Consider the following 15,442-nt stretch of genomic DNA (forward strand, 5'->3'; position numbering starts at 1 on the left):
AAAAAATAAAAAGGAAGAATTAAAACCAAAAGGATAGAGGAATGAAAAATACACATATGTACATATAGGAATAGATGCTTCACACATGGGACCCACAAGACTAAAAAAAGGATTGATATACTCTAGGAAATTACTCCCTTTGATCCTATTTAGGGTTGAGAGAGAAAAAAAATTTAATTTTATTTAAAAGTTATGTTATTAAATTTGTATTATAAATTTTTTTACTTTTCATTAAATATTGGAGAGAGAAAATATATTATTGAATTATGTATATTTAATAGGGACAAAGTTAAAAATTTATTAAATTTTAAGATAGAGTTAATGAGTTTTAAAATTTTCTTTAATACTGGTGAAACATGTTGAAAATGATTTATAAATAGGATTAAAGGAGTAGATTCATAATGAGGTAGGGAAGGAAAAAAGAGAGAAAAAATAAAACAAAAAAAAAAGAGTGGGTCTGGGAGAGGAGAAAGGGAATCCAATGCAGGAACCTATATGAATATATATAAACACATGCACACTGGAATTTTCAAAGGGGAAGAATGAAAATCAAAATGATCATCAAAATTATTAGTAATCCTATACCCTTTAGCCTTTAATTTTTAAAAGATCATACATGTGATCACAAATGAGAGGATTGGTTTTTCTTAGAGTATTAGAATAATAAGCAATTAGTATTATCTTATCTAGAGCTTTCCTATCCAATTCTAACATCATATTATAATGAGTGAAGATGATATAAGAAAACAAATATTCCTTACCTTTATAACAAACTCTCTCAAGCTTCTTTATTTATTGCCTCCTTTTTCATCCTCTTTTGCCTTGATTATCACCTTTTTATAGATAAAAATTAGGATTTCACACCTTAATGGTTGAATCCTATCAAATCATAATTTGTGATTAATTTTATTTGACTTCTTCAAATTGAATACTCATATTAAGGCACAAATTTGTGAATTTTTCATTTAATTCTTATTTATTAATTTTATTTTTTATTATTTTATTAAAAAAGGCTCTTCAATTTTTCATTTTATTCTTTTATTTTTTTGTGAGAGCCGGAACAAAATGGGATGTTCACAGGTCTAGTTAGATTTTTTTTTCCTCCCAAAATTTTATTTTCAGATAGGTCTCAGGTTGTGCGGTGGTATTTCAGATTTTTAGGATCATTCTTTACTATTAAAACGCCACAGGGTTCTTAAATGATATTTTCCCTAAAATTAATACACATTTTTTTAACAAATAAGTAACTAACTGAATTTTATTAATCTATAAGAATTAGTTAGCTCATCATAATTGTCAAAATGGTGAAGCATTTTTACTTGTGAGTTCGTTGAGTAAAATAGGACTCAAGGCATAGAACATACTGTAGCTAGTCATCAATAGTCAATACTCTTTTGTGGGGTATCGTTCAATCCACGAACTGATTTCAAAAGGACTTAATTACGCAAATTGAAAATAAAAACTCATCATACTTTAGATTTTACATTGTTCAAGATTTGGTGAAATTTACTTTTTTTTTAAAAAAATTAATTATTATGCAAATGCTTTTGATAAATCAGCTGGCATTCACCTTTTTCCTAGGAGAAATACTCAATAGAATGGATGCACCGTATCACCTATGATCTTCTAATAAAAATAAGGCATTTAAATAATATTAAATATAAATTAATTTTAATATTAATAATAAGAGAGAGAGAATACAAAAAATCAAATGTGTATCATATTATAAAAATAAAATCATTTAAAAAAATATCAAATAAAATTTTATTTAAACTACTTAGAGTATTTTAATTAGACAAATTATAAATGATATGATATACTAAATATACTTAAATACTTTTCATTTCGCATATGGTTTCATTATTCTATATGTATGCATGTAACGAAACTTATTTACTACGTTAAAATTGGACCTATTGCACTTTTTAGAAAAATGCACTGGATGCACTTTTTTTATTTATTAAATAAAACTTGTGAAGAGTGAAAAATAATATGTATAACGTGTCAGGTTAAAGTAAAACACAATAATAACTCTTGTTTTGATAAAATTACAAAGTTCCCTCCTTTATTTTTGACCAACAATTTAGTTCAAATTTTAACACCACTAAAATATTCCGTTAAAAATTTTGAGATGCTTAATTGATTATTTATAATTATGTTAAAATTTTAAAAATTATTAACTTGTCCTTATGATCTAGTTATCTACTCTCTCCCCATATTTAAAAAAACTTTAAATAGTTAAGTATAACAATATTTAAATAAATAATTTAAAAATTTGTGTTAAAACTAATGAGATTTGAAGAAAAATAAATATAAATTATATTTTGTAATTTATTATATCAAATCCTTCTTTCATCTAATTATTTTAACTGCGTGTTTAATTATTATTTTAGACAATTGATGTACTTAAAATTTTAAAAATTACTAAATTAATACGTTTACATTACTAAAAAATTTTAAATATAAATAAAAAATTGGGCAATTGGAATGATTTTTAGACAATATTTATATTTAAAGAGGGATATTTTAGTTTAACATATATAACTTAACAATTAACTATTTGTTAGATGGATAATAATGAAATTTTAAAAATATGAAGATATTTATATTTTGTAACTATTCATACTAAAAAAGTTCTGTATAAATTTTGAAAATAGGAAAAAGAAATGTATAATTAAGGTAAAATAAGGAGGGAGTAAAAATATTTTATTTTTAAATTAATAATACAAACTTGTTTGATACATATACATGATGCACTTCTGTGACAACTACATTGATGAATCACATATTTTGTACAGTTTTTTTTTAATATATTTGTGACCATATTTTATTAATTTAAACCCTTATATACATGATTTTAACATTGAATTTAATCATCAATTCATTTGCATTGAGTTTTGACATTAAGAGCATTCTGATTATTTTACACATTTTATTAAAATTAATTGTTTTTAATTTGAAATTTCAATTCTTTAACACATTTTATTATTTGGACAATTTTTATTCTCACTTTTAAAACTTTGTTGTTTCAATTTTATTAGATTGGTTTAATTTTGCGTTTTTAAACATTTGGGGGCTAATTTAGTAATTTTCTTATTTTAAATCGGTTTTTTTGACTTTTCAAAAAGAAGAAAAAAAACGCAGAATAGAGAGGAGAATCAGTTCGTTCATCTCCACCATCAGATGCAAGCACAGGATCACACATCATTGCATACATCTTCCTCTGGGTTCAGAGTTCAGCCATGAGATCGCACAGCCACCTCACAGCCAGAGACACCATCGCATTCGTCTTCTTCTCAGTCCGAGGTTCAACGCTCCCAGTTCAGTCCACCACACACAAAAACGATGATGCACACAATAAGTTTGAATTTAAGATTCAATCGTTAATGTTGTGTAAATATTAATCTATTTAATCCTTATTATGATGCCTGAATTATTTAACTTCTATTAGGTCTTAAATTAAAGTTAGTTACATAATTCTTAATTGGTTCTAAGTATTAAAATATGATCAAAGGCAATGCAAGTTTAATTTTAAAATTAAGTCATTGTTTGGCATAATTTTCAGAGATTGTGTCTTGATCTACACCATAGTCACCTGATCTTAATGGTGATTAGATATTTTATTTAATGTTAAATGAGTTATAAGAACCAAATAAATTGAATTTAGAATTCTATAATGATGACAATGAATTTAAATCTTGAAAAACTTATTTGTTTGTTTGGTTAAATGGATTTCACTTCATTCCATATTTTTCATATATAATTTAGAAATTATAAACATTTTAAACCTTGAACTTTCTTTTCAAAATCAATATCATTCTTAACTTGAAAAAATTATTTATGAATTGTCTTGATTACTAAAATTTATTTTCTCAAGATTTTGATGACTTGAGTGTACTCAACTATATTTTAATTCCTTTGAGAAGCTTGATACACCAAATCCAAATTTATGAACGTTTAACATATTAAAGGAATAAAGATATTGAACTAACATAACAAAGGCTGTTTAGATTTATTTTTAGGTCACAACTTTTAAGAGTGCGAACATCACTTCACAAGTGACTAAAAAAATTATTCCCTCCAATCCAAAATAAATATGTATATGTATATGCATGTATATATTTTCTCCCAGTTAATCATGATTCAATACAAACAGCTTAGTATTTAATTTTTTTTTCACATTTTACCCCTTTATTTATTAATCTAGATTCTTGTGATTGTGAATTATAACCTTTTTTCACTCATCATAAATGGAAACTAAGTAAAAAGAAAAAATAATATATATTTTTATGAGAATAAAAATTTTATTAATATGCAAATTAATGTTAAAAGCACAAGTCACAAGCGTGATAACTTTTGAATAACTTTGTTAAAGTGAAGTAAACAAATTTGCATACAGGGGAGGCTACTGTAAAATCACAAGGCAAATTGCATGCTACAATTCCTACTTACATCATAAACATTTATAAATTAATAATAACAACAGAACCAAAATAATTGTAAAATATCTCCAGGTGATGTATTAATTCAATGTAATACCTTTCTTTTCTTATTTGGACACGATTCTGAGATCATGCTCTTCCTTTCTTTTTGTCATCCAACGCCTGTTTCCCCAACAGAAAGGAAGTTCCAAAAAGAAGAAATGTCAGACAACTAATACCCAATTATTTCACAGCACTCGTTTACAAGACTGCTGTGAACAATGGATAGAATATAGCTTCAACACGATGATGGAAACCAATATTTAATTATAAACTAAAGTATACTAAACTTCCTTGAACTTTAAGATAACTGCACAAAAAGTTACATTTAAAAGTTTAAAATTAACCTCCCTGACCTTTTGTTGTTTTTTTACCACAAACTCTCTTACTGTTATATTTTAGTTATCTTACACGTAAAAGTTGCCATGTCATATTTAAAAAAGACACGTAACAATTCATGTAGCATTTGATGTAAACCAACAAGAAGAAAAATATGGATAAATTTTTTATAAAACTATTAATAGCTTACATTAGATGCCACATAAGCTGTTATGTGTTTTTTTTAATATGACATGGCAATTTCTGTTAATAAGATAACTAAAAAATAACAGTATAGAAGCTTGTGGTAAGAAAAATAAAAGTTTTAGGGAGGTTAATTTTAAACTTTTAAATGTGAGGAGGGTTTTGTTCAACTATTTCAAATTTAGAGAAATTTTGTATATTTCAACCTAATTAATATAAAATATAAAATTCATAACACTTTGCATTATTCACAAGCCATGAATAGTGCAACTCATGATCACATTCTGTGTAATGCACCAGAGGCCACTTAATTAGTAAGGAAATCTAATAATAGAGTTACATCTACCTCTTACGAACCAGGAAGAAACAAAAAGCTAATGAAAGATTCAAGAAATTTTTATTCAAGTTGAAGAAAAATTTGTGAAAACTTATTTTCAATGCTACATTTACTTGTCAATGACTTTGTCAGTGATATCCAAGAATTTCTTAAAAGGCAAAGCCATACCTTACTCTGATACATCCGCATAGTCAACACAAGAGTGTCACGCATTCTACAAAATGAAGGATAATGAATACTGTAAATGATATCTATAACAAACCACTTTCAAATGTATACTTGCTACACATGATTTAGGGATACTATATTCTTTTAAGTGAAACCTAAAGTAGCAATACCCAAGGAAAATATAGGACAAAAATTTACTTGAAGTAAATTATTTAAAAGGATGTGCACAAGAACTATCAGCTACACCAGGATCAAGAATGAGAGGAAGAGAATATAGAATATATGTTCCCACTACATATTGTAAGGAAGTTTAATGCCCAAGTATTTTATGAATGATAATAGTCTACAGTATAAGAGTAAATAGGAGATTTTGCCTGTCAATTCCTGTCATTAGGAACTAGGGTACATTCAGGGATTTGAAAGTGTATATTTGGAGCGCATGAGACACAACATATTTTACCAAAGCTAACGGACTCGATTAAAAGAAACAGTTTTGAAATTAATAAAACATGTATTACCGAACATCATGAGTGCATAATGGATGGGAAGATCCATTTGAGCATGTTAATACAAACTGTTTTGTGAGACCGCAAGGAACTTTTATCTGCAGAAAAACAATAAAATGAAGTGTGTTTTAAACCCCTAAACAAGATACAGTAATCAGCAAAATGATTAAAAAATTGAGAAGAAAATTGGAGTTATATGCCAGACAGAAAGGGCAGAAAGTTGTCCCCCAACAATCCAACATGTATATGTCCAACTTTTAACATCGACACCAGCGCAAATCAAAATTATTCTTACAACTACAGAATATTAATCAATTGGTTGCAGTCATTGCTATAATCATGGGACTGATTGCCATTATAATGGTTACGTCTCTCCTATATATGTCTTCTTCCTATGTGTTTGGCTGACACAACTGTGTTTAATGGTATCAAAGCATGAAGCCAAATGAACCTCAAAAAGTGGTTGGCAATGGTTCCGCCTTCAACGCAGACTCTCAGTTAAGCTCATCCATTGAGTAAGCCATGGCAGCAATGAATGCCCATGGAGCATTATCCAGCACAAAAGACTCAATCTTTCAACCTCCCATGAAGCTTCTCTGATTCTCATCATTGAGTACAAGCTGAGACTTTACAGCTACTTGACTCACTTCAATTTGATGATAAGTGAAGGGAAGGAAAGGTTGGTTATCTAATAACACTCCTCAGCCTAGACCAAATGACCCAACAATATTCAATTGGGATGCAGATAATTCTAATTAACTCTAGGACCAGTGAGAGAGAATTTCACTCTATAAAACAGCTAGGAAGATTTGACAGAGATGTTCAGTAGTCATTCTCTTCTGTTGATAATACTGCTAGTATCTTCCAGGTCAAATGCTAGTTGCATAATTGCTTACAGGGGAGGCTATGATAGATTATTGGCAGCAGGTTGATTTGTATGGAAACCACAATAGGACGTGTGCTACAAATTCTGCTTATTACCAGAAACTATTTGCAAAGCAGGAAGGAAGTTGGAGAGGGCTTAACCAAGGCTGTTAGACCAGAACATGAGAATCTAGCCCTCATTACTAATGGATCATATAATATAGCATACAGGGAAGAACTTGGATTAAGTATTGCATAGAACAGGTCACATCAAGGTCAACTGGTGGAAACTTCATGAAAAATCAGTGACATGGAAACCAAAAACTAGAGCGATATTCACGGTATGATTGTAACCAATACAGGACTGTAAACTGTTAAAAGAGAATGGGAAAAATTCCTTGTGCATATTATTCACAAAAATATGCCTATGTATATATATACACAAGGGAGAGGCTCCAAGACATAAATGCTTATCGTGAGAGATTATTATAATAATACCCATAAATAATACTGAAGTAATTACACGATTATAGATTAATAACAGAACATTCTCCAACAAGAGTTAATGAAGTTCCTACACTTGGTATTGAAGGCAAAACTTCAGAAAAGGTGATTGGAACCAGAGTGGTCACCCAAACAGGTATATCCATGATGGCTTGTTGCATTCACAAATTCCCATTTAAAACTCATGAATGGTTGAAAAAATGACCATATAACTGCTAACTTGTTATTGTTTGACCGTACAAAATTTCATGAGGAATTGCTTTAGTGGTTGTATGGAATGCGGTGTTATACCACCATTCAGCTTGGGATAGTTAAAAAAAAAAAAAAAAAAGTCATATCCATTTCCCTTATTTATCCCACAGCCCTGCTTTAGATGTTTTGGACAGGTCTTTTACAGGTAGGGAGGCAGTAATGGGTGTTTTACAGCATCATCTTCAGGGCAGCCAATATGATGAAGCAGAAAGCTGATTCTCACAGGATTGACTGAGAATTTGCTGTGGGACAGTGGGTTTTTCTCAAGCTACAGCCCTATAGACAAATCTCAGTAGCTACAAGGAGTTCCCAGAAATTATCTCCTCATTATTTTGGTGCTTACAAAGTTTTGGAGAGAATTGGAGCTGTTGCTTATTGATTGGAACTACCTCGAGTCAAGGATTCATCCTGTGTTCCACATGTCACTTCTAAAACTATGTCCAAACCCTAAAGCAACGACATCCTGCTAATGATTGGCCTGCATTGCCACCTGCACTAGAACCAGAAAAGATTCTGAACAAATGAATTGGTAGGAAAAGAGGGGGAATTATTACTGAAATTCTAGTACAGTGGAGAAATAAACCAGATGAAGAAGCCTCATGGATGTCACTTTATCAGTTTCAACAGAAATTTCCAGATTTTGTTGTGATTGACCCTTGAGGACAAGTTTCTTTTTTTTTTTTTTGGGGGGGTATTGTTACATAATTATAATCGTGACAGTTATACTAGAAAAATTCTAATATAGAGAGAGATAGGGAGGATTGGAGAGAAGAACAGAGAAGAATGAAGGAATCAGAGAGTTCAGAGGGATTGAGAAGAAGAGAGAGAGAGAGACTAGACAGATTCACTGAATAGTACGCAAATTGTTATTGATATCATAGCATAGGATTTGCAAATGTATGTCAGGGTATTTATAGGCTCTAACCCACCTTAATCATCCTAACGGCTAGTTTCCTAAGAGCTCTAATATAACTAACAACTATAACAGTCACAATCCATTGGTGCAGAAGTTTCTTGAATATTTGAGTAAGCACTTTCAACCGCCAGCCTTGCTCCATGTTGAAGATGCTTCCAATATCCTCAAGGGTAAATCAGTAAGCTCTGACATTCCATTTTTGTCAAGGGTGCTTATTCTTTATCTTTCAGGCTTTTTTCCCAACCAGGTGTTTCCATAGACATAAGATGAACAAAATCAATGTAAGAGAATAAAATGTTGACTTTTGTACAGTATATGCAGAAAAGTAACAGAATAAATCATGGGATTCCAAAATATATATATATATATATATTGCACCATATTCCTAACATTAATATCACACATGCCAATTTACCTTTCCCATTCCCAATAACATCATACCTGAGCTACAAATTTAGAACATCAATGAGAATGCTTGGCCAAAATATTTTAACAAAGTTTTTCACAAAACATTTTATTAGTTGACAACTTGCAGTTGAAATCCTGTGTAACCAAATAGGTGAGGAATGTAAATTCTTGATTTACATTGAAACTACTGCAATTAAACTCTTAATGACTGTAGGACATACCGATAACTCTGAGGAGAATTTTTCTGCAACTACCACTTCTTCTGGGCTGTTAATCGTAATTTTGTACCCTGATCGTCCCAAAAATAGAGTTGCTGGCTCCCAATTTTCAGAAGAATCCCTCTATAAGATACGAGTAGGAAAAATTGGATATGAAAGTTAAACTTATGAATTGAGAATGAATAAAATTATCCAATATAAAATACAGATGATATCCAAAAGAATTGTATTAAAATGACGAATGCCTAGAGATTAGTTTAGCATAGCAGATTACCTATTGTAAATGTTTAAGCTTCAAATAAGAACGAATAATACAATTCACTATGCAACTCGTTCCTCAAAAAGATATCTCAACTTTGAATTTATGTATTAGTTTTGAAAACTGTGGAAGTACTAAGTTATTTTTAAATTATTGTAGATGTAAATAGACTAACTCCTCGGTATTCTTTGTAAAATTCTTTAGTTCTAGGAGCATTGTTGTAAACTTCTCTTTGTCTTAGGCCTATAAATAGAGGCCTCCTCCCAAACTTGTAAACTGTCAGAGTCCTCATTCAGTAAATAATACAATTGGTTGATGGGTCGCAATCCATTGCTGCCATCAAAACATGCAACGTCAAAAAGGTAGGGCTCATGATCCAACAAAGGACCCAAAAGTTTATATACAAAAAAGAAAGAAAACTTAAGGAGAAAAAGAAGGGAGTGATCATAATGAGGTAGGAGGAGCAATGAAAGAAATTTTTTAGTGGGATATACATAGAGAGGCCACTTGAGAAGGAAAAGGGGCAGAATAAGAATTGTGGTAAGTTTGGAGAGATCCAAATCAAAAGTTGGCTAGTTATACTCTCGAGGTTCTAGTTCTGTAATGTGCTCATAGCATGTGTTTGTGTAGCAAGTATTTAAACTCATAGCATGTGTTTGTGTAGCAAGTATTTAAGTCCTTCCGTTCATCTTAGTTGCTAGTGTTCTAAACAGCAGTCCATATCTCCACTTTATCAGTCCATTTGTAACATTTGTGCGGTTCAGTATTCTGTTGCGGAGGTATCTCGACAGAATTTGCATCATTGTGCGTCTGTATGGTAGGGTTGGTCCGAGTTAGGGAGTTGTATCAGGAAGTAACTTTGTGATTGTATTGTTTCTTACATAAAATCGTGTATAACTGTTCTTCTGGGGAACTTGTATAGCTGTTCTTTATATAGCACATTTCACATCAGTTCTGGTAGAAATTGTCAAGGCTCTGGTAGAAATTGTCAAGGCCCTACCAATTGGAACTAGAGTGGTGACAAACCAAGAAAGAATAAATGGAAAATGGCGTGGAGACAGGGAAGAGACGATGGAAGCATGAAAGGATATTAAAGAAATAATGAAAGTATTATTGAAACTGGTAAACAGGTGGTTAGATATAGAAGTTGAGGAGGTGTCCTTCACCAACAGTGAAACAAAACTTCAGTCAATTTCATATGAACATATGGTAACTTCAAAGGTTGAGGAAGGAAAAAAATTTCATGTCATTGAAGCCATGAAAGTGACGAATTAGAAAGAGAAGGTTGAACATGGAATTCTAGAACAAAGTTATGCTCTGACAGAATTGGCTGATGTTATGACCAAGGTTCTATGCGGAATCAGATTTTAAAATAAGGCTAACTGAAAAATTAGCCCCTAAACTATAGCTTTAGGAATGTTTGAGACCCTAAACTCGTTTTTGGTACAATGTACCCTTTTAACTTTTGAAAATAATGCAATACTCCTATCATTGACAAATGTTAACTTTAACCTTCAGTTGATGAAAAAAATTATTGAAAAGGATCTAAAAAATTATAGAAGAAAACCAATAAAATTTTTTGGTTTTTTTTTTTTTGTAATTTTTAAAGTCATTTTCTATAATTTTCAAGTTAGCTAACAGTTAAAGTTAACTTTTGTTGATGATAAGGGTGACATTGTCCCATTTTTAAAAATTAAAGATGAACATTGCACTAAAAATGAGTTTAGGGTCCCAAATGCTAATGAAATTGTCCTTTAACCTTTTAAAAAATAATAATAGGAATAATAATCATAATAACAATGACGATGATGATGAAGGTCATGATAAGTGCTTTATCCATGCAGAATATTTGTTTCAATTTGGTCTCTGTAAATAACTAAATACATGTTTCAATTAGGGTCCACTGGCATGCAGGCTGTGATCACCTGCTCATGTAGCTAATTTCTAACAAAATAACCAAGAATTCATAGAACATCTCTCCAATTATCTTGATTCATAAATAGACATACAGGGTATTTGGCTAAGTAATTAAGTCAATGATCTCATTTGGAGCATTATCTTCTGATAAATACTATCACATGGCACTAAGATGTGTGAAGCAAAGAACCAGACTTACAAGAAGTAGAACGTTAAATGATGCTTGTCCCCTAGCCATATTTGTATCAATCTCTCGCTGCATTTCTGGATCTATAAATTCATCAGAAGAATGTGTTTATAAGACATCAGGAAAGGAGGAAGTAAAGAAAGACAATTGATAAAGAGGCAACCATCAAAGACAAAAATGTACATTGCCTAAGCTGTTCAATCACAAATGCCTCTAGCAGTATTTTTATTTTATATCAATACATGCCATGAAAGAAAAATGTTTGTGACAAACAAGCGGTCTCACTAGCTTTATGAAAAAGATACATATGATCTTCTACCCCTCGTACTTCATTCCCTATTTCCTTCATTTAACTACAATTTTTCATAAAGAAGGAAGAATCAACTATTCTAAACCTTTAACTGGTTAACCGAAATTGGATTCAGCCTCATTTCTATCATTACGATAGAAGAGGACCTGCCTATTTTAAACTATAAAAAGTAAAAAGTTTTCATACGCATTTGTATATTTCGCAGTAATTCCTTATCTCCAAATCTTATCTCCTGACGTCTTTTATGAGGTTTCTTGGTGCATTAGGTGAATAAATATTTTTGAAGCAGAGACAGACGGCTTTAGCATATATAAAAACAAGCTAAGTGTGGACTTTTAGTCATGCATACCTTTAGATTTTCTGTTTCAATGGATTTGTTTACTGATTATGATTGCACAGAGATCTAGCGCAATTGATTCCCATCATAATTAATCTATCATTCTATTTTCATTAACCACAAATTATTAGACACTGTTTATGTATTAGATCTATTGTGGGATGCACTGAGAGGGGAACGGCAATAGGAGATCACAAGAATAGGCTTAGATTGAGTTGTTGAGAAAATATAGGAGTGCGAATAAGGGAAATAAAGGTTTTACTGCATGTGAAGCCGTTATGCTAAATTCCATTCAGCCTAAGGGATCAAGTTGGGAGAAATGATCATGAAAATTGTTCTAATCCAAATATAAATTCACATGGGGAAGGAAAAAATATCCTTTATGTAAAGTTTCGAATTAGATTCTTGTGTATAGGAAACATCACACTAGGAGAGCTCCCCATCTCTCCACTGCAACTTGAATCTGTATCAGTAGTACCCAGTATCATATAGTTCTCTCTCTCTCTGTTTTTTTTTTTTTTTGGGGTGGGGGGTAACTATTTTACATGGGAACCATTATTTTTTCTTTCATATTGACATCATTTGTGCTAGAAAATTTATTTGTAGCATCTTAACTTATTTCATTTTTTTTTTAAGAGGAAAAAATAAATTCCAATTGAAGTAGATGCTTTAAAAGCCAGCAGCAAACAAACTTACCACACTTTATTTTATTTTGATCATTAGCGAAAAGCTTCACTAGCTCCCCCTGATTAAGACAACAATGTTGACAAAAAGAAATCATCAGGAATACATTTCATAGATGAAATGATATATCTTCCATTTCTACTATATATTATTTTTAAAAAATACAACTACAATAACATATATTAAATCTTGAATGATTGAATTCATTTGGAAGCATGGCAAAGATCAAGGGAACCTAAAACCTCAACAAATTTGAAAACTGCCATACAAGGATTTCTTAATGCTTTTTATCCCATCTTACCTTTGTATCAGTACAATCCATTATATTGAAATGGACTTCATAGTCTTTTATTTTGATTTATTTTATTTTGTATTCCAAACAAAACGTCAAATTTCCTATTGTGTTGAAGAGTCAAATTACTTGGGTAATTGCGAAGAGAAACTATTCTATGAGATGAAGTAAATGATAAACAGCCACCCTATCAATTAGTGATTGTTTAATTTCCTAAACAGTTGCCTAATCCCGAGGGTCAGCTATGGACATTAATCACAATAACTACAATAATTTCAAATACTCCCCCTCAAGCTGCTAGTGGATATCATCAACTAGAAGATTGATGATTAGGTGACACAGTTCATAGTAAGCGCATCTACAAGATGGGTGCAAATAGAAACAAAAGGAGCATAAATTAGCCAAGTATCCATTTTTTTCTTTGATAAAAGGTCAATGTCACTTAATATTTGGTAGTGAATTTATTTGTCACAGCATAAAGTTTATTGAGCCTTTCACTTTGTCTTAATATCTTCTAAATTTTCTTAAGCTATAATATAATTGATATATGCCATTGAAGTCCTCCGTCTGTGGGTCACATGGTCATGATAATTAGTTCATTGTTAGATCAAAATAGTATTCTTTCTCCGCATAGCACCAATTGTAAAACAACAAAATCATGTGGAAGATGTGATAGGTAAGATTGTTTATAGCACAAATGAATAGGCATATATTAAACAATAAATTATTCACCATGTCCATATAACGTTCATAACGCTCTGTACCACTGAAATTTGCAAATAAAGTCTTATCAAACCTGACGGCCTTTATCATCCATTGGAATGCACTCAACAGATATCACTTTATCAACATCATCAGCTGTAACTACATACTCAGGATTAGTGGCACCTGAGCGAAGAAAAACGAAAAAGATAAAAAATCACGTTTAACTTCAATGAGGGCCATCAACTCAGTGCAAAAAGAATTGGAATTCATTTCACCTTCAATGTATTGCCTAGTACCATCCTGAAGATGCCGAACCCACTAATGCAAAACCAGCAGTTATGATGATATCAGTAATAAGAGAGAAAAATTGGATGCTGTGTTACCAAACAAACGATTGGCAAGAATTTTAACCTGAAACATACAGAGAGAAGTCCCCCGTACTTGATATCCACATCCAAGAAGTTTCTCCCCAGGAACAGCATCACCAACAATTTGAAAATTCTCTATTCCCGGGCCATCTAAATTGATGTAAATGGTTAGTATAGAGGGAGGCAGCCGGAGCCCATCTTTAATATTCATAAAATACCTTCATAAACAGAAGTCAATCCAGCGTCATCATGGTCTGGTGAAGGTTGAGACCAATTGCCATTGAATATTCTTTCTCTGGTTCTACCTTGCATTACATTATTATCATGTATTTGAGAGAACGACATCCCCCTGGACAAGTCATTTCATGAGTAAGAAGATATATCTAAAACAAAATAAGCCAAATCAATATCACTAAGCGACAAATGGTCTTAAATTCTCACTTCTTGTTCAGAATGAGGCTTTTTTTTCCCACACGAAGAGGGCTTACTCAAAGGAATTACAAAACATTGTTGAATATGAAAATAATTAAAACAAAAACAACTAAAAAAAAAAACATTATTTACAATTCGAACACTCCCCATCAAGGTAGGAAATTCATGTCTTCCATGCCTAGGTTGATGATTAAGTTTTGAAATATTTATGGGCATAGAGCCCAAAATTCCATCGTATTTTACCAGATAGCAGAAAAGGAAGAAAAAGATCTACAGGAGTAATGACAAATTAATTCATCTAATCTCTCCCCAAATCACTTGATGTATATGCCTAGGAATAAATGCATTTGACTATTTACAAAATATTTACAGATTTGACCACATATTTCACAAGATAATCCTTTGATAAGTGATGCAAGTTGGTCACCTAAATGCTTTGAAATGAAAAGGATGATAATGAAGGCCATAAATGAGGGAAAGGTAACATCTCAATAGAAATGAAAGCTACAAACAAAAAATTTAGTAGCAATGAAGGCCACATGAAAAATGGCAATGAAAACATACGGTTAACAATTAATATTTTTCTTCCTACAGCAATTGCAACAAAATGTTGAGAATGTATGGTGCTCTCATGGTTGAGGTAATGGTACAAGTTGGTGGTTTGGTCATGCTTTAAATACCGCCTTAAAGTATAACGTATTTTCATTGAAGCACCTTTGGAAGGTGACTACGGGTGACAATTAGAGGATAACACAGACCTGTAGAGCAAAAGAGG

The 15,442-nt window shown here is 31.4% G+C and overlaps 1 protein-coding gene across 2 annotated transcripts in view; it reads right to left on the minus strand.

Moving 5' to 3' along the window:
* Nucleotides 1-4,350: 4,350 nt before the first annotated feature.
* The window catches only part of LOC129288209 (uncharacterized), a 35,033-nt gene continuing 23,941 nt past the window's right edge, over nt 4,351-15,442 (minus strand). For both annotated transcript variants that reach the window (XM_054924701.1, XM_054924702.1), the window contains exons 11-20: nt 14,454-14,584; nt 14,279-14,385; nt 14,143-14,185; nt 13,959-14,050; nt 12,883-12,931; nt 11,552-11,622; nt 9,180-9,299; nt 6,027-6,112; nt 5,509-5,554; nt 4,351-4,604 (exon numbers count right to left, since the gene is read on the minus strand). In XM_054924701.1, the coding sequence (XP_054780676.1) occupies nt 4,572-4,604; nt 5,509-5,554; nt 6,027-6,112; nt 9,180-9,299; nt 11,552-11,622; nt 12,883-12,931; nt 13,959-14,050; nt 14,143-14,185; nt 14,279-14,385; nt 14,454-14,584 (778 nt within the window). In that variant the 3' untranslated portion in view covers nt 4,351-4,571. The remainder of the gene's footprint in view (nt 4,605-5,508; nt 5,555-6,026; nt 6,113-9,179; nt 9,300-11,551; nt 11,623-12,882; nt 12,932-13,958; nt 14,051-14,142; nt 14,186-14,278; nt 14,386-14,453; nt 14,585-15,442) is intronic.

The sequence above is a fragment of the Prosopis cineraria genome, unplaced genomic scaffold, assembly GCF_029017545.1.
Source record: "Prosopis cineraria cultivar Desert tree isolate PC_DT_omini unplaced genomic scaffold, ASM2901754v1 PC12, whole genome shotgun sequence".
Lineage (NCBI taxonomy): Eukaryota > Viridiplantae > Streptophyta > Magnoliopsida > Fabales > Fabaceae > Prosopis > Prosopis cineraria.